The sequence below is a fragment of the Schistocerca serialis genome, chromosome 7 (genome assembly GCF_023864345.2).
Source record: "Schistocerca serialis cubense isolate TAMUIC-IGC-003099 chromosome 7, iqSchSeri2.2, whole genome shotgun sequence".
Lineage (NCBI taxonomy): Eukaryota > Metazoa > Arthropoda > Insecta > Orthoptera > Acrididae > Schistocerca > Schistocerca serialis.
Window position 1 is genome coordinate 94,782,881 of NC_064644.1, and position 20,337 is coordinate 94,803,217.

Sequence of the window (20,337 nt, forward strand, 5' to 3'; positions counted from 1 at the left end):
CTCACTTTGAGGATATGGTAAGTCGTGAAACCCACACATGCTCAAATCGGAGTCACTGAATGTCACTGCGTGGAATCTAAGAATGTCAAGACATGTTCATGGGGGAAAGGAAGATAGAGGTTGGAATGAAATGGAACAAATAACGGGCAACGCTGGGAATCAGCCCACTCTGAGATGAGACTGGCACAAGAGACGAAATCACAGTGAACCACACAAACTAGTAAGAAAGCTGATGTACTCAACAACAAAAAAGTTAATGTGTGTTACATTAGGTTGAGGTTCAGTGTTTACAAAGTGATTGTGATGTTGTACGCGATGTAACACGGCAGAAAATGGAGCCTGTGACCACGGGAGACATTGCTAGAGGTTAGAGAAAACTCGTAAAGACAACGCATACATGTCGTATTATTTCACATAAATCCGCCTGATAGTGAAAAGCGTAGTGGGAAAAAAAATTGTGACTGCAAACAGTAAAGCTGTTGTTTCAGTCGATTCAGTAACACTCACTCTAAAACCTAAACTATCATCTTCGTATTTAAAACCTGCATCTCCATCTACATACATATTCCGCAAGCCACCGTATACTGCCATGTCCCTAGTCATTTCTTTTTCTATTCTACTCGAAAATGGTGCGAGCCCTTCCAAATTAACGACGGGATAGACCAGATGTGGCTCCAATTCAAAGAAATAGTATCGGGAGCAGTTGAGAGATTTATACCAAATAAATTAACAAACGACGGAGCTGATCCTCCTTGATACCCAAACCGGGTCAGAACACTGTTGCAGAAGCAACGAAAAAAAACATGTGAAATTTAAACGGACGGAAAATATCAAAAATTGGTGATCCTTTACAGAACCTTGAAATTTTAGCGCCGACTTCAATGCGAGATGCTCATAATAGTTTCCACAATGAAACTTTGTCTCGAAGCCTGGCAGAAAATCCAAAGAGATTCTGGTCGTATGTCAAATATGCTAGCGGCAAGACACAGTCAATGCCTTCTCTGCGCAATAGCAATGGAGATACTATCGAAGACAGTGCTGCCAAAGCAGGGTTACTAAGCACAGCCTTCTGAAATTCCCTCACAAAAAAAGACGAAGTAAATATTTCAGAATTCGAATCACGAACAGCTGCCAACACGTAGAAGTAAATGTCCTTGGAGTAGTGAAGCAACGTAAATCACTGAACAAAAGCAAATCTTCCGGTCCAGATTATATACCTGTTAGGTTCCTTTCAGAGTATGCTGATACAATAACTCCATACTTAACAATCATACACCTGTTCGCTCGACAAAATAAACGTACTCAAAGACTGGAAAGTCGCACAGGTCATACCTATATTCAAGAAAGGTAGTAGGAGTAATCCACTCAATTACAGGCCCATATCATTAACGTCGATATGCCGCAGGATTTTGGAACATATATTGTGTTCGAACATTACGAATTACCTCGAAGAAAACAGCCTACTGACACACAACCAGCACGGTTTTGGAAATCATCTTTCTTGTGAAACACAACTAGTTCTTTACTCATACGAAGTAATGAGTGCCATTGACAAGGGATTCCAAATTGATCCTGTATTTCTGGATTTACGGAAGGCTTTTGACACTGTGGGACAAGCGGCCTGTAGTGAAACTGCGTGCTTGTGGAACATCGTCCCAGTTGTGTGACTGTATTCGTGATTTCCTGTCAGAGAGGTCACAGTTCGTTGTAATTGACGGAAAATCATCGAGTAAAACAGAAGTGATTGCTGGCGTTCCCCGAGGTCGTATTATAGGCCCTTTGCTGTTCCTTATCTATATAAACGATATGGGGGACAATCTAAGCAGCTGTGTCAGTTTGTTTGCAGATGACACTGTCGTTTATCGACTAGTAATGTCATCAGAAGATCAAAACAAATTGCAAAACGATTCTACATTAACTTACATTTTTATGTGTTTAGAGCAAGCTGCCATTCATCACACGAAGTAGAAATTTTATCTGTCATCATGTACCCTTCTACAGTCACTGAACGATGACAGCTTCCAACACATCACAGCAAACAGCCACAGACTGCTGCTCAGCCTGTCCGTCAGGTCATTTATGTATGTAGAGAGTAAGAGCGGTTCTATCTCGCACTCCTGGGGCACCTTTGGCGATATCCTTACCTCCGATGATCACTCACCGTCGAGGACAATGTATTGAGATCTATTAATGAAGTTTCAGAGTCACTCAGATACTCGTATTTGGGAACCTATTGCAGTGGGACACCGTGTCGAACATTTTCCGGAAATCTAGGAATATATATTCTGCTTGTTGCCATCATCCATTTTTTTTTTTTTTTTGGTCATCAGTCTACTGACTGGTTTGATGCGGCCCGCCACGAATTCCTTTCATGTGCTAACCTACGTAGCACTTGCAACCTACGTCCTCAATTATTTGCTTGACGTATTCCAATCTCTGTCTTCCTCTACAGTTTTTGTCCTCTACAGCTCCCTCTAGTACCATGGAAGTCATTCCCTCACGTCTTAGCAGATGTCCTATCATCCTGTCTCTTCTCCTTATCAGTGTTTTCCACATATTCCTTTCCTCTCCGATTCTGCGTAGAACCTCCTCATTCCTTACCTTATCAGTCCACCTAATTTTCAACATTCGTCTATAGCACCACATCTCAAATGCTTCGATTCTCTTCTGTTCCGGTTTTCCCACAGTCCATGTTTCACTACCATACAATGCTGTACTCCAGACGTACATCCTCAGAAATTTCTTCCTCAAATTAAGGCCGGTACTTGATATTAGTAGACTTCTCTTGGCCAGAAATGCCTTTTTTGCCATAGCGAGTCTGCTTTTGATGTCCTCCTTGCTCCGTCCGTCATTGGTTATTTTACTGCCTAGGTAGCAGAATTCCTTAACTTCATTGACTTTGTGACCATCAATCCTGATGTTAAGTTTCTCGCTGTTCTCATTTCTACTACTTCTCATTATCTTCGTCTTTCTCCGCTTTACTCTCAAACCATACTGTGTACTCATTAGACTGTTCATTCCGTTCAGCAGATCATTTAATTCTTCTTCACTTTCACTCAGGATAGTAATGTCATCAGCGAATCGTATCATTGATATCCTTTCACCTTGTATTTTAATTCCACTCCTGAACCTTTCCTTTATTTCCATCATTGCTTCCTCGATGTACAGATTGAAGAGTAGGGGCGAAAGGCTACAGCCTTGTCTTACACCCTTCTTAATACGAGCACTTCGTTCTTGATCGTCCACTCTTATTATTCCCTCTTGGTTGTTGTACATATTGTATATGACCCGTCTCTCCCTATAGCCTATCCCTACTTTTTACAGAATCTCGAACAGCTTGCACCATTTTATATTGTCGAACGCTTTTTCCAGGTCGCCAAATCCTATGAAAGTGTCTTGATTTTTCTTTAGCCTTGCTTCCATTATTAGCCGTAACGTCAGAATTGCCTCTCTCGTCCCTTTACTTTTCCTAACGCCAAACTGATCGTCACCTAGCGCATTCTCAATTTTCTTTTCCATTCTTCTGTATATTATTCTTGTAAGCAGCTGCGATGCATGAGCTGTTAAGCTGATTGTGCGATAATTCTCGCACTTGTCAGCTCTTGCCGTCTTCGGAATTGTGTGGACGATGCTTTTCCGAAAGTCAGATGGTATGTCGCCAGACTCATATATTCTACACACCAACGTGAATAGTCGTTTTGTTTCCACTTCCCCCATAGTTCGCAGAATAGCGCTCCAAAAAGGATAAGCTGAATTTCTCACGAACGAAGATTTCTGAGTCCGTTATGATTTGTGAAGTCCGCCTGATAGCTGAGTGATGCCGGCACGGTAGCTCAGCGTGTTCGGTCAGAGAGCTGGCTGGCCTCTGTAGAAAAAAATAAATAAATAAATAAAAAAAAACCTGAGTGGAAAGACCAACAAAACGAACTTCAAAGGGTGACATGTGACGTCCGCAACGACCAAACACAACGATCAACAACGAACAAAAATGAGAAAAAAGTGGTCAGCGTGACGGATTGCCGTCCTACGCCCGGGTTCGATTCCCGGTTGGGTCGGGGATTTTCTCCGCTCAGGGACTGGGTGTTATGTTGTCTTCATCGTCACTTCATCCCAATCCGGCGCGCAGGTCGCGAATGTAATAAGACATGGACCTAGGCGGCCGGACCTGCCCCGTAAGGGACCTCCGGGCCAATGACGCCAAACGCTCATTTCCATTTCCATGATTTGTGAACAGAAGCTTTTCTGTCTCAAAACTAGGTATTATGTTCAGAATTCGTTCACAAATTATCCAGCGTACCGATGTCAAGGATATAGGTCTGTAATTTTGCAGGTCCTTTCTTTTGTCCTTGATGTTAGTCAAGAATGCTTTTAAGGCGACAAAGACGCCATCATCAACACATCACTTGGTTTGTGAGATCGTGTTGTAGGACTAAGAGAAGCTGAATTTTCCTTCTGCGATACTGATGAGAGATTTGTTAGGAATGTGGCCACTGTACATTATTAATGGCCACTTTGTACTACCGAGAGGAAAGACCGACGTGTTCAGCGTATAGCTCTGTAGCATTGGACTGCATCTTGAGCAGCAGTTGACACCAGACACAACGAACTGTTAGAAATCGGTTACTTCCAGGACAGCCCCGAGCTAGGCGCCCTGTAGCGTGTATTCCACTGAAGCCAAACCACCACCATTTGCGACATCAATGGTGTCAAGCGAGAGCTCATTGGAGGGCAGGGTGGCGGTCTGTTGCGTTTTATGATGAAAGCTGGCTCTATCTAGCTGTCAGTGATGGCCGTCTGTTGGTTAGGAAGAGGCCAGTTAAGGGCCTGTAACCAACATGTCTGTGTGCTAGACACTGTGGACCTACACCTTAAGTTATGGTCTAGGGTGTGATTTCGTATGACGGTAGGAGTACCCTCAGGTTATCCCAAGCACCCTGGCTGAAACTTATACGTCAAACTGATGATTCGACCTATTGTGCTACCATTCATGAACGACATTGCAAGGAGTACTTTCCAACAGGCTAACGCTCGCCCACATACCGCTGTTGTAACCCAGCATGCTCTGTAGAGTGTCGACATGTTGCCTTGGCCTGCTCCATCGCCACATATGTCTCCAATCGATCATATATGGGACATCTTCGGACGGCAACCAGAGATATCCTGAAACAGCGTTAACTGTCTCTGTACTGACCGACCAAGTGCAACAGGGATGCATCTCCACCCCACAAACTGACATCCGGCATCTGTACAGGACAATGGATGCACGTTTTCATGCTTGTGTTCAACATTCTGGCCGTTACAAATGTTATTAATGTACCAGCATTACACATTTCCAATGGCTTACCTCGTGCACACATTTATCTGTGATCTTACAATGGTAATCACTTCAGTATCTGATCTAGACAAATGTATTCCCGAAATTTCATTATTCTACATTAATTATTTTTTGGCGTTGCGATTTTTTTTCGTCTGTTTATTATCGACAGAGCGCAGCATGAAAGCATTAAGTGAAAACGGCAACTCCACAACAGCGCATGCATGCAGTAGTGTGGTTTGCAGAAACAAAATCGCAAAGAAATTATCGTACGTTGTATTGATGTGATTCACCTAACGAGAAAATAATTAAGGAATGATGTCTTCAGTTTTTGGAAACTGCAAATGTTCTGAAACACTCTTGTGTTTCGGAACTGACAGTGGAAGACACAACATATGACGTCGAACGACAAATTATGTCGACAACAGTTTGCTAGGGATATGCTGCAGCGTACTGATGTGAATGCCAGCTTCCTGGATAGATGATTATTCTCAGATGAATCAACTTCCCATATATCAGGAACGGTTATTGGGCATAATGTTCGGATTTGGGGCTCGCAACATCTGCACGCTATCATTTTCATGATAGCCGTAAACTGAAAGTCTAGTCAGGGCTAGTGCGTGGCAAGATTGTTGGACCGTTCTTTGTAGAAAACACAGTAAATGGACTACTGTATCTGGACATATTTGAGAAGTTTGCTTACCTTCAGACACGAGACTTGCAGTCCAGCATCGTCTTTCATCAAAATGGAGCTCCGTCGGATTGGTCAGCGGCTGTTCCCAGTTCCTGGATACGAAATTTCCCAATCTCTGTATCGGACGCGGAGGACGCAATGCCTGGCCAACACGTTCTCCGACGTTATCCCACTGGATTTCTTCTTGTTGGGATTCGTGGAGGACCGCGTATGTGTGTCCAAAGCGGGCGATATTACTATGTTAAGACGTGTTATCACTGATGTGACTACATCAGTGACAGGAGCATGTCACGAAGAACATGGCAAGAGACTGAATATAGACTAGATATTATTCTTGCTGCAAATGGTTCACATGTAGAGGTGTCCTGATGATTATAAAATAAATTCTTTGAGACATTCTAGCATATGGTGCGATTTCGTTATCATATCTACTGTAGTTTTTTCCTTGGGACTTTGAAATGTGGTTTAAAAGGGGCGCTCTGTAGACTGGCTTCAGTTATATGAGCGTAAAACTATGTCTTTTTAGCGTCGATGAGGTATTTGGGCTTTAACCTGAGGTAAAACTGACCCATGTTCTGCGTATCTGTACACTGTGTTTCTACATCTTTCTACAATACATATACGTCTATGGTTCGCAAGTCATCCTACAGTATGTCGTGGAGGATACTCCGTGTACATTTGTCACATCCCCATTTGTTGTAGCAGTGGCGAATGATACGTGAGTACATTTACTGTTAATAAAGCTTTGTGTAAGCTCGAATCTCTCTAATTTTACCTTGATGGTTCTTTGCGAGGTATACCTAAGAGGAAGGAATATATTGTTCGACTCTTCTAGGAACATGTGGTCTCAGAATTTTAACAACAGACCACGCCGTGATGCACAACACCTCCTTCGTAGTGTGTACCGGTAACTCAGGAGATATATCAGCATCATACACACTTTCGCGCTTGCTGAACGAATTTGTGGCGAAAGGCATTGCTCTTCTTTGGATATTCTGTATTTCCTCAATCAATCCGGACTGGTGGGGCAGCACACTGACGAACAATAGTCAAGTGCTGATCGATCGAGGATCCTGCAAGAAATAACCACTTAGTGCTGGAATACTGTTCTGCACAGGCTACGCGTCTCGATTCGTTTGGATCACGGTTTCTGGGTGTTGCAGTTTTCACAAACGTTGTTGTAGTTAACGTTAACGCGTCGTTGGAAGTTTAAATTTGTAATTCCGTCGTCATGAATACGCGTTGCGCTGCCGTCAACTTACCGTCATTCCTTCTCCCGTCGGGTAGCCTTCGATGGCCGACGTGATGACGCCCGTGTCGTAATCCTTGGATGGGATTGAGCCTTTTAGTCCTGATGTTGCTAGCGAAGTTGAGTAGTGGTTAAGCCCCATGAAATCAGCGGTACCTGTGAGCAATAATACAGCCTGATGAAATCGTAACACCTTTGAGCTTATGTATGAAAGCATGGTTTCGCGGCGATATGAATTATTAAAATTTTCTCGGGCTTCCAGCTTGTCCGGAAGACTTTTCGGAGGTGGCTCATTGCCCTTCCTTGACGTTCTCGTTCGACGGAAAACCAATGGGCACCTCAGCCACAGTGTCTACAGGAAACCGACACACACAGATCGGTACCTGCACGCTCTCAGCCACCACCATCCGGCACAAAAACGTGGCGTTCTGAATACCCTCGTCCATCGTGCTAAAGTCGTCTCAGACGCTGAAAGTCTGCCACAAGAACTGAGCCACCTCCGAAAAGTCGTCCGGGAAAACGGGTACAGCCACGGACATGTGTCACGGGCTATATCTGGTGTGACACGCAAGAAACACACCAACAGAGAAGAGAACACCACCGAAGAAGAAAGCAAGAAACTTGTGTTGTTGCCTTTCTGTGGTACAGTGTCGGGAAAGATTAGCCGGCTCCTGAAGAGATATAACATTTCATCGGTGTTCACGCCTCCAGCAAAAATTCGTCAGCTCATGAGGCCTGTGAAAGACGATCTAAGACTTAGAACGCCTGGACTGTACGAGATACCATGTCAGTGTGGCTGTTACTACGTCGGCCAAACAGTACACACTGTGGAGCAACGCCGGACGGAACACGAGAGGTGCTTACGCCTACGCTACCCAGAAAAATCAGCCGTAGCAGAACACGCCTTAGAAAATAGACACCGAGTTCTATTCGACGAAACATCTGTCTTTATGAAGACGAAGGGATTTTGGAATAGCGTCATAAAAGAAGCTATTGAAATAAAAACCTCTGAAAACACCATCAACGAGGACGGCGGTTTGCAGTTCAGCACAGCCTGGGACCCGGCTATCGCGATGTTAAAACGGGCGCGACGGACGCGGGACGAAAACATTACCGTACATGGGAGGAAGAGAGCACTAATGACGTCACAACCAGCAGTGCGGCAATATAACGACGCGGCCATGGCGACAGAGCAGTCAGTCTTACCAACTGACAATGACTGGGGAGAGCTCGGTCGAAAGCTCGTGGAATCTTAACCACCTGAAGCTGCTAGAAGCTTGAGAATATTTTATTAATCTTTAAGGTTACCTGTAACCTTTCACCTAACAGTCCCTCCTCTTGTTTCTGGAAAAGTACAACACCTTGTAAAATAGAAGTGCCGAAAGGCCGATGGGTGGAACGGTAGGCCTCCATCATTGACAAAATTTTGCTGTTTCTCATTGAGCACATGTTCGTAAGTTTATTTATGTGTGAAGAAACCTTTTGAAATTACAGGGTGTATCGGACATAGCGATATGGCGACTCCAAAATGTCTGTGTCATTGATGACATCCACTATTGTAAGAAGCTGTCATTCATTCAAAGCTATTGTTGCAGTAGCCATTGTCGTTTAACTACACTGTCGGGAAAGAAATTAGTGCACCCTTTTAGAGGTTTAAAATTCACTCAATATTACTGTTGCAACAGTGCGTATGGAGCACATGAAATGATTACATTTACACATCAATGGCACAAGCGGTCCTGAGGTAGCAGGTATCGATCCATGCTGCAACACCTATGTTAGTACGTCGTGTAGCCTCCACAAGCGGCAGTGCAGGCACCGACTCTGCCATACAGTAGAATATACATAATGGCCAATATTGTATTGGGATATGTCATGCCACGCCTGCTCGATCTGTTCACATGGTTCTGTAAGAGTTGTTGGTTGACGAGTCACACGGGTCACTTTTCATCCCATCATATCCGACACGTGCTCTATTGGAGACAAGTCCAGACATCGTGCTGACCGAGGAAGTTATTGTATGTCTTCCAGGGCACTGTAAGTATTACGGACAGTGTGTGGGCGAGCATTATCCTGTTGGAACAACACATCACCTTCCTGTTGGAAGAACGGCAAAAGAACGGGTCTGAGAACATTCTCCACGTACCGGGCGCTGGTTAGCGTCCCCTCTAGAAACACCAAAGGTGAATGGGAGTTATAGCTTATCGTACCTCAGACCATAAGACCTAGGGTGGAACCAAACTGCCTTCGACGAATGCACTCTACGACACGCTCACCAGGTCTATGTTGTACGCGCAAACGACCATTCCTTGTGTGCAAGTGGAGTCTACTCTCATCGCTGGAGACTATGGCGCACAGTTCCATCTTCCAGGTGATTCTCTGACAGCACCAGTCGAGCCGTGCACATGGATGCTGCGGCTTGAGTGAAAGAAGAGCTAGAGGTGCGCATGTTCGTAGTCCCACTCCTAATAACCGGTTTGCACAGACAAGAGGGCTTGTCTCTGCTGTGGTAGCTGTATGATCTGCCACTGCTGCCTTTAACAATACCACGATCTTTGCAGACGTTTTGAAACGTCCCTTAGAAAAATTATTGAATTACTGTGCTGGTAAACCCCTTACGTTATTTGATTTTCAAACAGCTGAGCAGATCTGAACATACTCAGACATTTCGCTCTTTACTTATTCTGATCAACACTAAACTGACACACAAAATTTTTAGCGCAACGCAATCTGACTTTCAAAAATCCCTACAAAAGAAGGACCCTGACTAACAATAACCTATACCTTTCACGAATCACTTATCTCACAAAAATCTTCGTTACTCGAACTACTGCAATGCAGCGAGCGCCACTGCTGCCAGCTAAATAAAAGGTTCTAACTACTGTAGGGACTAACTGCTGATAGGCATAGTTAGCAAATGAAAGATTTTGATAGAGAACAAACAATGTATTTACCTTAATAGTGTTCAAAAGTCTATATATATATATATATATATATATATATATATATATATATATATATATATATATATATATATATATCAGTTCATGACATCCAGTCTTACACATTTACTGTCTCTGATGGACACACGTCCAGGTCATCCGCTCTCAAAACTCCGCCATCTCTCTCACCACATCCACCACTGCTGGCGGCTCACCTCCAACTGCGCAGCGCTACGCGCTGTTCACATCCAGCTACCCAACATTACAATAGCGAATATTACAACAACGCCAACCAGCCACAGACTGCACACAGCACAGCCAGTGATTTTCATACAGAGCGCTGTGTGGCGTTACCAACATAAAAACCTAAACAGCCTACTTACAGTTTGTGCTGCGTGGACGTCCAGAACATCGTCTATGGGTGTGAGAATGTTCACTGACCACTGACCACTTTTCACTGAACACTAACCACTACTACTAGCATCGTTGCACAATTGATGCAGTACGTCCAACTTGTGTGGTGATTCTACGAAAGGACCATCCCACTACTCGGAAGGCAACAATCTGACCCTTTTCAAACTCGCTCAGTTGGCTGTAGGAAGTACGAGTCGTCTTCGCGGCATGGTTGCCTGCTTGCTCCGCACATTTACACCACACTAATTTTTGTTCCGTCAATGTACAATCTGTTTCCAGATAGGTGGCAGGAAGAAAGATTTCCTGATGATTCGCCTCGCGGCCTCGTGAAAAAATGGTGTAGAAAGTGTCACAGCGGAAGCGTGAGATTCATGTAGCCTACACGAAGTGCTCCGATCACATTTTCTCGAGGATGTGGTAAGGCTTCTTCCCCGTCCTTCACAGCAGCTGCATATGTGAATTATTAAGTAGGCCGCGTTCCTCCACCGTTTCCCAGTGGTTGCTACCACAATATGCCCCATCGGATAACCTCTGGAGGTAGCGTTCGGTAATCGGAGATGGAATGACAAGAACAGTTAGGGTCAAGACTTTTGGACTAATTTCGTGGTTAAGGCAGCTGCTCGTGAAAAGAAGAAAATACAGATATGATACCCGGTCGGGGACGCACCCCATTTGATGGTTAGCCGCTCCTGTTGCTGAAAAGATTCTTTTTACTTCGTGGTCAGTGTCAGCTCTTATATTGAAGCCATTTTCTAGTGCAATCTGAAACTGACATTGTTAATACATCCAAAAGTTGTACATATTGATATAATGGACGTGCAAACACTTCACAGAACAGGTGTGTAGGACTTTAGAGATTAGGAAAACTAGGTTTACAAATGAACAGGAACAGTGCAGAAAAGATGGGAAAAATGATTATATACGAAATTTTGAATATGGCAGTAGTTAGCAACTATAGAATTATGGACGCAACGGATGGTTGGTTGATTTGGGGAAGGAGACCAGACAGCGTGGTCATCGGTCTCATCGGATTAGGGAAGGATGGGGAAGGAAGTCGGCCGTGCCCTTTCAGAGGAACCATCCCGGCATTTGCCTGGATTGATTTAGGGAAATCACGGAAAACCTAAATCAGGATGGCCGGACGCGGGATTGAACCGTCGTCCTTCCGAATGCGAGTCCAGTGTCTAACCACTGCGCCACCTCGCTCGGTGGACGCAACGGAAATCAAATAGGTAACCAGTTGTATGTCAGAAGTTTATTGAAACCTTTACCTAGGTTTTCGCAGATATAAACCTGTCTTCCTCAGAAGAGGTTCTTGCACGTGTTATATATTGTGCGAAAAGAGAAACGAAGTTCAAAAATGGCTCTGAGCACTGTGGAACTTAACTTCTAAAGTCATCAGTCCCCTAAAACTTAGAACTACTTAAACCTAACTAAGCTAAAGACATCACACACATCCATGCCCGAGGCAGGACTCGAACCTGCGACCGTAGCGGCCGCGCGGTTCCAAACTGTAGCGCCTAGAACCGCTCAGCCAGCACGGCCGGCCAGAAACGAAGTCACAAGGCTTATTCAACAATAAAATGATTCCTACAAATGCTATGGCATAGCCATAAGGCTTGTTCAACAGTAAAAATGATCCGTGTAAAGGCTAAGACAGACAAGCTTGCGCGTTCGCGCGCCGTATGTGTGTGTGTGTGTGTGTGTGTGTGTGTGTGTGTGTGTGATGCACATCTGCCTTAGATTTTACATGGGGGATTTTTACTGTTGACCAAGCCTTATGGCTATGCCATAGCATTTCCATGGATACTGTTGACTAAGCCTTATGACCGTTTCTGTTTTCACACAATATATAACACGTGCTGTTACTTCCTCTGCGGAAGACGGGTTTACATCGGTGGAAACCTAGATAAAAGTTTCAGTAAACGTTTGTCATGGAACTGGTTGGCTGTTTGATTCTCATTCCATCCAGAAAAATGTAAATTATTGTGTCGTGGTGAAACAAAATCAAATAATTAAGGCGGTAGTCCTCTTTAAAAAAATCTTTCTGTTTTTTGGCTTAAAATGTTCTCTGGGATGTCTGCTTTATTGTAGTGTGGACCCCAAGTTCGCCAGCATCTCCGTTATCAAGTTACAAAACAAATGTCTGTGAAAATCATTGATTGCGGGAAATAAGCACTCGCCACGTAATTTCATCGTGGGCATAACAGGCATTATGAAAATTATGAAAACGCTCGATCTTGAAACTACTTCTCCACAAAAAGCACTCCGTCTTCAGGCCACGAGTGGCCTACCGGGACCATCCGACCGCCGTGTCATCCTCAAGAGAGGAGGTGGATAGGAGGGGCGTGGGGTCAGCTCACCGGTCTCCCGGTCGTTATGATGGTATTCTTGACCGAAGCCGCTACTATTCGGTCGAGTAGCTTCTCAATTGGCACCACGTGACTGAGTGCATCCCGAAAAATGGCAACAGCGCAAGGAGGCCTGGATGGTCACCCATCCAAGTGCCGACCACGCCCGACAGCGCTGAACTTCGGTGATCTCACGGGAACCGGTGTTACCACTGCGGCAAGGCCGTTGCCACTTCTCCACAAAAGCGGAAGAAAAACTTATCGAGCGAGCAGAGCAGCAGATAACAGAAGTTGCCACGAGGAAGATGGAGGAGGACCTCCTTTCGCATCTGGAAGGATTGCTGAATGATCCAAGAATCGCTGATTAGAGGTTTGTTTAACTCAACTACTAAAGAAAAAGGAAAACAAAATACACCAAAACTTAAAGGCGTTTTCCTCGAAACTGTATTTTTCAGTTTGGTGGAAAACATAACTTGAGAATGGTACATAAGGTTTTGATCGCAGTTTGATACCGGCATTCTAAAGTGAATTCTCCATCGACGTACTTAGGCATTTTGCGATATCTTCAGAAGTCTATTTTCGGTGAACGCTTATGCCTAGATCTTCTCGGCGAAGGAAATGACATTTGTTTCAGCACATCACCAGTTTGTAAGAACTTTATATTTTTTAATTATGCTATGTAAACCGATAGAAAATATATTGAAGATAACTTATACAAAATACTTTGTTACAGGTCCAGTAGGAGGGCTTCGGTAATTCCCTCCAGTGACCAGTGTTCTGGCTACAAGGCGTCCTTTCTCCTGGTGCAGCGGTTACAGGGAACGTCGGATGTGGACACAGAAATGATTTCTTAAAGACAAAATGCATGGAATAAAACTTCAAACGTCCCCTTTGGAAAATTATAAATTACTGTGCTGGTAAACCTATTACGTTATTTGATTTTCAAACAGCTGAGCAAAACTGAACGTGTTCAGACATTTCTCTCTTTGCTTATTCTGATCATCAATAAACTGACACACAATATTTTTAGCGCAACGCAATCTGATTTTCAATAATCCCTACAAAAGAATCGCTCTGACTAACAATAACCTACACCTTTCATGAGTCACTTACCTCACAAAAATCTTAGTTACTCGAACTACTGCAATTACAGCGAGCGCCAATACTGCCAGCTAAATAAAAGATTCTAAATACGGAAGGCTCTAACAACTGATAGGCATAGTTAGCAAATGAAAGTTTTTGATAGAGAACAAACAATGTATTTAAGTTAATATTGTTCAAAAGTCATCATATATATATATATATATATATATATATATATATATATATATATAAGTTCATGACATCCAGTCTTATAAATTTCATAAACTTATATATATATATATATATATATATATATATATATATATATATATATATATCAGTTCATGACATCCAGTCTTATAAATTTCATTTTTCTGGCGGACACACGTCCAGATCGTCCACTCTCAAAATTCTGCCATCACTCTCCCCACATTCACCACTGCTGGCGGTCCACCTCCAACTACGCAACGCTACGCGCTGTTCACATCCAACTGCCCAACACTACAATAGCAAACATTCCGACAATGCAAACCAGTCACAGACTGCACACAGCACAGTCAGTGATTTTCATAGAGAGCGCTACGTAGTGTTACCGACATAAAAACCTAAACAGCCTACTTACAAACTGTATCACCATATTTAGAATTACTTTTTATTTTACGCGAAAAAATGCCCACTCGCGCACTGAGGGTTCCGTAGAAACTTTATCATGTACACAGACAGTTTATCCATCATGGCAGTCGATGACACTGACGATTTTTGGATGTTATCGACACTGATACTGGCAAGCTATAGGTCCCAGGGACTCCGAGCTTTTCGATAAAATTTATTTTCAGGTACGAAATTGGATAGCAAATGATAAAACAAATACTTTTTCGTGGTATATAATTACAAATTAACAATTCTGGATTTTTCCCTTATACTGTGAATTCTTGCTTCTTGTGAAAATCCATGATTCCAGGTCAACGGGAAGTATCCTATAGTTTTGATGAGTGAGTTTTCGAGTATCAATATATGTGAAATAAATGGACGTATCTTTTGATTAAATTGACTTAGAAGCTTAAAAGTTTTATACCGCCAAGGGACTATTAACCTTAGTATGTGACGAATTTCAACTTGATGTTTCTACTCGTTCCTGAGAAAAAGGATCTCATCAGTCAGACAGACAGACAACAAAGCGGTCCTACAAGGGACTGAGTCACCGAACCGGAAAAACACGAATATCACGTAATTTTCATGCATTCAAAGAGGGCTACCTCCCTCAGTAAAAGTTAAATGAATACGAAAGTAAAAGCCTGGTAGATTTAAAAGTGCTGAGCCCAGTAACATCGTAGGAAACTGCATAAAATCACACATCCCTAATAATGAACATTCGTGCACCTCTAGTGTGCGTATTTCAGCATGGAAGAGGCAGCCAAGGCGACCACCCCTTCAAACAGAGGGACAGAATTGCCGAGTACTCAAGTCGAGAATACGTTTCTGCACAGGAGCCCGGACTAGCTGACACGAGGGCACCGGCTGAGCAGTCAGGCACGACACACACACCCACACACACACACACACACACACACACACACACACACACACACACACACAGAGAGAGAGAGAGAGAGAGAGAGAGAGAGAGAGAGAGAGAGAGAGCGTACTGGTGACCTCACAAGGTACGCTACCTAATCAAAAGTATCCGGACATTCCTACACTACTGGCCATTAAAATTGCTACTCCAAGAAGAAATACAGATGATAAACGGGTATTCATTGGACAAATATATTATACTAGAGCTGACATGTGATTACATTAGCACGCAATTTGGGTGCATAGATCCTGAGAAATCAGTACCCAGAACAACTACCTCTGGCCGTAATAACGGCCTTCATACGCCTGGGCATTGAGTCAAACAGAGCGTGGATGGCGTGTACAGGTACAGCTGCCCATGCAGTTTCAACACGATACCACAGTTAATCAAGAGTAGTGACTGGCGTATTGTGACGAGCCAGTTGCTCGCCCACCATTGACCAGACGTTTTCAATTGGTGAGAGATCTGGAGAATGTGCCGGCCAGGGCAGCAGTCGAACGTTTTCTGTATCCAGAAAGGCCCGTATAGAACCAGCAACATGCGGTCGTGCATTATTCTGCTGAAATGTAGGGTTTCGCTAGGATCGAATGAAGGGTGGAGCCACGGGTCGCAACACATCTGAAATGTAGCGTCCACTGTACAAAGTGCCGTCAATGCGAACAAGAGGTGACCGAGACGTGTAACCAATGGCAACCCATACCAGCACGCCGGGTGATTCGCCAGGATGGCGATGACGAATACACGCTTCCAATGTGCGTTCACTGCGATGTCGCCAAACACGGATGCGACCATCATGATTCATCTGAAAAAATGATGTTTTGCCATTCGTGCACCGAGGTTCGTCGTTGAGCACACCATCGCATGCGCTCCTGTCTGTGATGCAGCGTCAAGGGTAACCGCAGCCATGGTCTCCGAGCTGATAGTCCATCTGCTGCAAACGTCGTCGAACTGTTCGTGCAGATGGTTGTTGTCTTGCAAACGTTCCGATCTGTTGACTCAGGGATCGAGACGTGGCTGCACGACCTGTTACATCCATGCGGATAAGATGCCTGTCATCTCGACTGCTAATGATACGAGGCCGTTGGGATCCAGCACGGTGTTCCGTATTACCCTCCTGAACCCACCGATTCCATATTCTGCTAACAGTCACTGGACCTCGACCAACGCGAGGGGCAATGTCACGCCACGATAAACCGCAATCGCCATATGCTACAATCCGACGTTTATGAAAGTCAGAACCGTGATAGTACGCATTTCTCCTCCTTACACGAGGCATCACAACAACGTTTCACCAGGCAACGCCGGTCAACTGCTGTTTGTGTACGAGAAATCGGTTGGAAACTTTCCTCATGTCAGCACGTTGTAGGTGTCGCCAGCGGCGCCAACCTTGTGTGAATGCTCTGAAAAGCTAATCATTTGCATATCACAGCATCTTCTCCCTGCCGGTTAAGTTGCGCGTCTGTAGCACGTCATCTCTCTGGTGTAGCAATTTTAGAGAAGCAATAACAGAAAAATATATCGGCTAGGAGTGCTCAGTAATTTCGAACATGAACTAGTCAGTGGTTGTCACAAGTGACAAGTCCATCAGGGACATTTCAGGCCTTTTACAGTTGCCAAAGTTGGCTGTTGGTGTAAAATGAAAACGCGAAGGAACAACCACGGCTAAACTAAGACCATGAGACCGCAAGTACTGACGGACAGGGCGGTCAAGTATCTGGGATGGTGGGTGTGAGAAACCGAGTGAAATCAGCGGAAGGAATCACTCCTGAGTTCCAGAGTAATACCAGCAGCCCAGCTAGCGCAATGGCTGTGCGTAGGGAGTTAAAAATAATGGGTTACAATAACTGAGTGGCTTCTCATAAGCCACAAATTTCTATAGTCAGTCTAGAACGACACTTGAGGTGCTGTAAAGAGCGCCGCCAGTGGACCATAGATGACTGGAAACGAGTGATTTGGAGAGACGAATCACGCTACAATCTGTGGCAGGCCGAAGGGAGTGTCTGGGTTTGCTAAAGGCTAGTCTACCATCCTGTGTAATGCCAACGGTGAGGTGTGGAGGAGGTGGTGTTACGGTATGGGGTGTTTTTCGTGGTTAGGGTGTGATCACCTTATTAAGCTTCAGAAAACGGTATATGCGAATGAATATGAATTGATTTTACAGCATTGTGTACTGAGTACTGTAGAGGAACAGATCGGAAACGATGATTGTACCATTACGAGAATGCACTGTGTCATATAGCAGCATCTGTGAAGTAGTGGTTTGTGGTCAATAACATTCCTGAAATGGATTGGCCTCCCCAGAGCCCCAACTTCAACCCAATGGGACACATTTAGAGTCAGTTAGAACGTCGATTTCGCTCCAGACCCTATCATCCAACATCACTACTTTCTCCGGTTTCGGCTCTCGGGGAAGAAAGGGCTGCCATTCCTTCACAGGTATTCATACACCCCACTGGAAGTGTACCCAGTAGAGATCAACCCATCATAAAAGCGAAGGGAAAACATACCTCACATTAATGTCCACTAATAGGTGTCTCGATAGTTTTGATCAGACAGTGTAAGGTCTGTCCCTCTCTGCATAGAATGTATCACTATTGGTGACGCTGATGACTCACCCTTGATGAAGTCTATCTCCTCCTGGGAGAGCGTGGGCAGCCGCGACCTGGTGCGGCCCTCTGCCTCGCTGTTGGCCGCCACCCTCTGCTTCACCACCTCCGGGAAGTCGCCGCTGTCCGAAAAGATGGGGTGTGCGTACATCCCCAGCTGCCAACAGCAGAGCACATTACGTCATCCACTGTGAGCTCCACGATAACAAGGCGGTTATTAGCACGCTGCTGGAACTGTCCGTGCCGAATATAGCTAAAATGTGCCCAATAATGGGATAAATTGTAGGTTAGCCGACAACAAAGACTCTTCATACCCTCTCTTACATTCATTTGTACATTAACCTTCAGTCTCATAAATCCTTAAGGGGGGGTAGGACGTCAAACGGGCCGTCTTGGAGCAGGAGAGACGCCACAGGACATTTTAATTTCCACTGTCTATACTTCTACGAATAAATTCATAAACTTTGTCAGCATGACCAGCATGACAATCATAGCAGTGGAAGTTGAAAAAAGTAACAAAATAATTTTTTTACCTGTGAAAGTTCATCGTTTTTTCACTTCTATTGGCTGCCTTTGTTGCTATAGGTACACGTTTCTTCGTAAGTAAGAGAGATTCTTCGATGATTTTTGTACAGCATAGAAACCATACTTACAGGTGTATGAAACTCTAGAAATTATTTAATTTATGAATAAATGAATGTGCTGTTACATTTTAAACATGATGTTTATAAAAAACTCAAATTTTATAGTTAATTATCTCAATTTTCACCACAGTTTTTAATAGATTTGGAAAATTCTAGATTTCATACACCTGTACGTATGGTTTGTATGCTGTGCAAAATTCATCGAAGAATCTCCCTTACTTATGAAGAAAAGTGTACCTATAGCAACAAATGCAGCCAATGGTAAGTGAAAAAAAGGTGAAATACAAATGTAAAAAAATAAATTATTTTCTTATATTTTTGGACTTCCACCACTATAAGTGTAAATCCTGTCTCCTTTCTGGTCACTCTGACAAAGTTGTCTGAATTTATATTTAAAAGTATAGACAGTGGAAATTAAAAAGTCCTGTGGTGTCTCTCCTGCTCCAAGTCGTCCCGTTTGACTTCCTACCCCCTTAAATTATGAATGTAATCCGTTTTTTTTTTTAATCCACAGCACAATAATCCTAAAAGCGTAATTGTTCAGTTTCTCCTGTCATATTACGCTGTTCACTCACCTTATCTAAGAGCTCACCAAAAGCCTGAATAGCCACCTTTTGCAGCACAGACTGCTACGAGATGTGGAGGGGAAGAGTCAGTGAGGTTGTGGAAGGTACTGGCGGGGACTGCAACCATGTAGACCCCAGTGCTGTGGCCAGCTGCGCTAAGTTTCTTGGTTGAGGATCGAGCTCGATCGAGCTGGTCCAACAGATTTTCAATTACGTTTCAATCTGTCGAGTCTGTTGACCCTGGGAATACCGTAAACTCGTCCTGGTACACTTAGAACCAGGCACGTGCACTGTGAGCCGGGTGACATGTTGCATTGTCATACTGGCAGATGCCATTGTGCCGAGGAAAAACAAACTGCACGTAGGGGTGGATTTGGTCCCCAGGAATAGAAGTATACCTGTGTTAATGCATTGCGGCTTTCAGAATGAATAGATCACCCAGGGAATGCCACGAAAATATTCCTCATACCTTAGACTTCCGACTCTGGCTTGTTCCATTTCGACAGTTGTTGCAGGGTGTTTGCTTACAGACGTTTCACACCATACACGTCAACGGCCCTCAGTCCGGTGGAGCACAAAAGGCTGATCCGTCTGAAAAGGCCACCTATCGCTACTCATTAGACGTCCAGTTGCGCTACAGGCATGCAAATTCGAGCCTTCTTCGCCAATGAACGGTAGACAGCATGGGTGCACGAGCCAGGCGCCTGCTATGGAGACCCATACGGAGCAACGTTCACTGCACAGTTGTTGAGGAAATACTGTTGGTAGCCCTTGGTGCATCTGGTTCAAGAATTGCACGTCTATTCGCCCACACATATCTCCGCATCCACTGTTCACTGCTGTTATCTATGGCCAGTGGTGCACTACATTTGTCGCTGCGCCAGTTTTGGATAGCGCC

The 20,337-nt window shown here is 44.2% G+C and overlaps 1 protein-coding gene and 1 pseudogene across 1 annotated transcript in view; both read right to left on the minus strand.

The window, feature by feature from the left end:
- Nucleotides 1-20,337, minus strand: part of LOC126412908 (myrosinase 1-like) — a 117,821-nt gene that overhangs the window by 14,908 nt on the left and 82,576 nt on the right. The window contains exons 7-8 of the mRNA XM_050082798.1: nucleotides 18,239-18,386; nucleotides 7,271-7,413 (exon numbers count right to left, since the gene is read on the minus strand). Of these exons, the coding sequence (XP_049938755.1) occupies nucleotides 7,271-7,413; nucleotides 18,239-18,386 (291 nt within the window). The remainder of the gene's footprint in view (nucleotides 1-7,270; nucleotides 7,414-18,238; nucleotides 18,387-20,337) is intronic.
- LOC126413484 (5S ribosomal RNA) lies at nucleotides 13,078-13,195 on the minus strand (annotated as a pseudogene).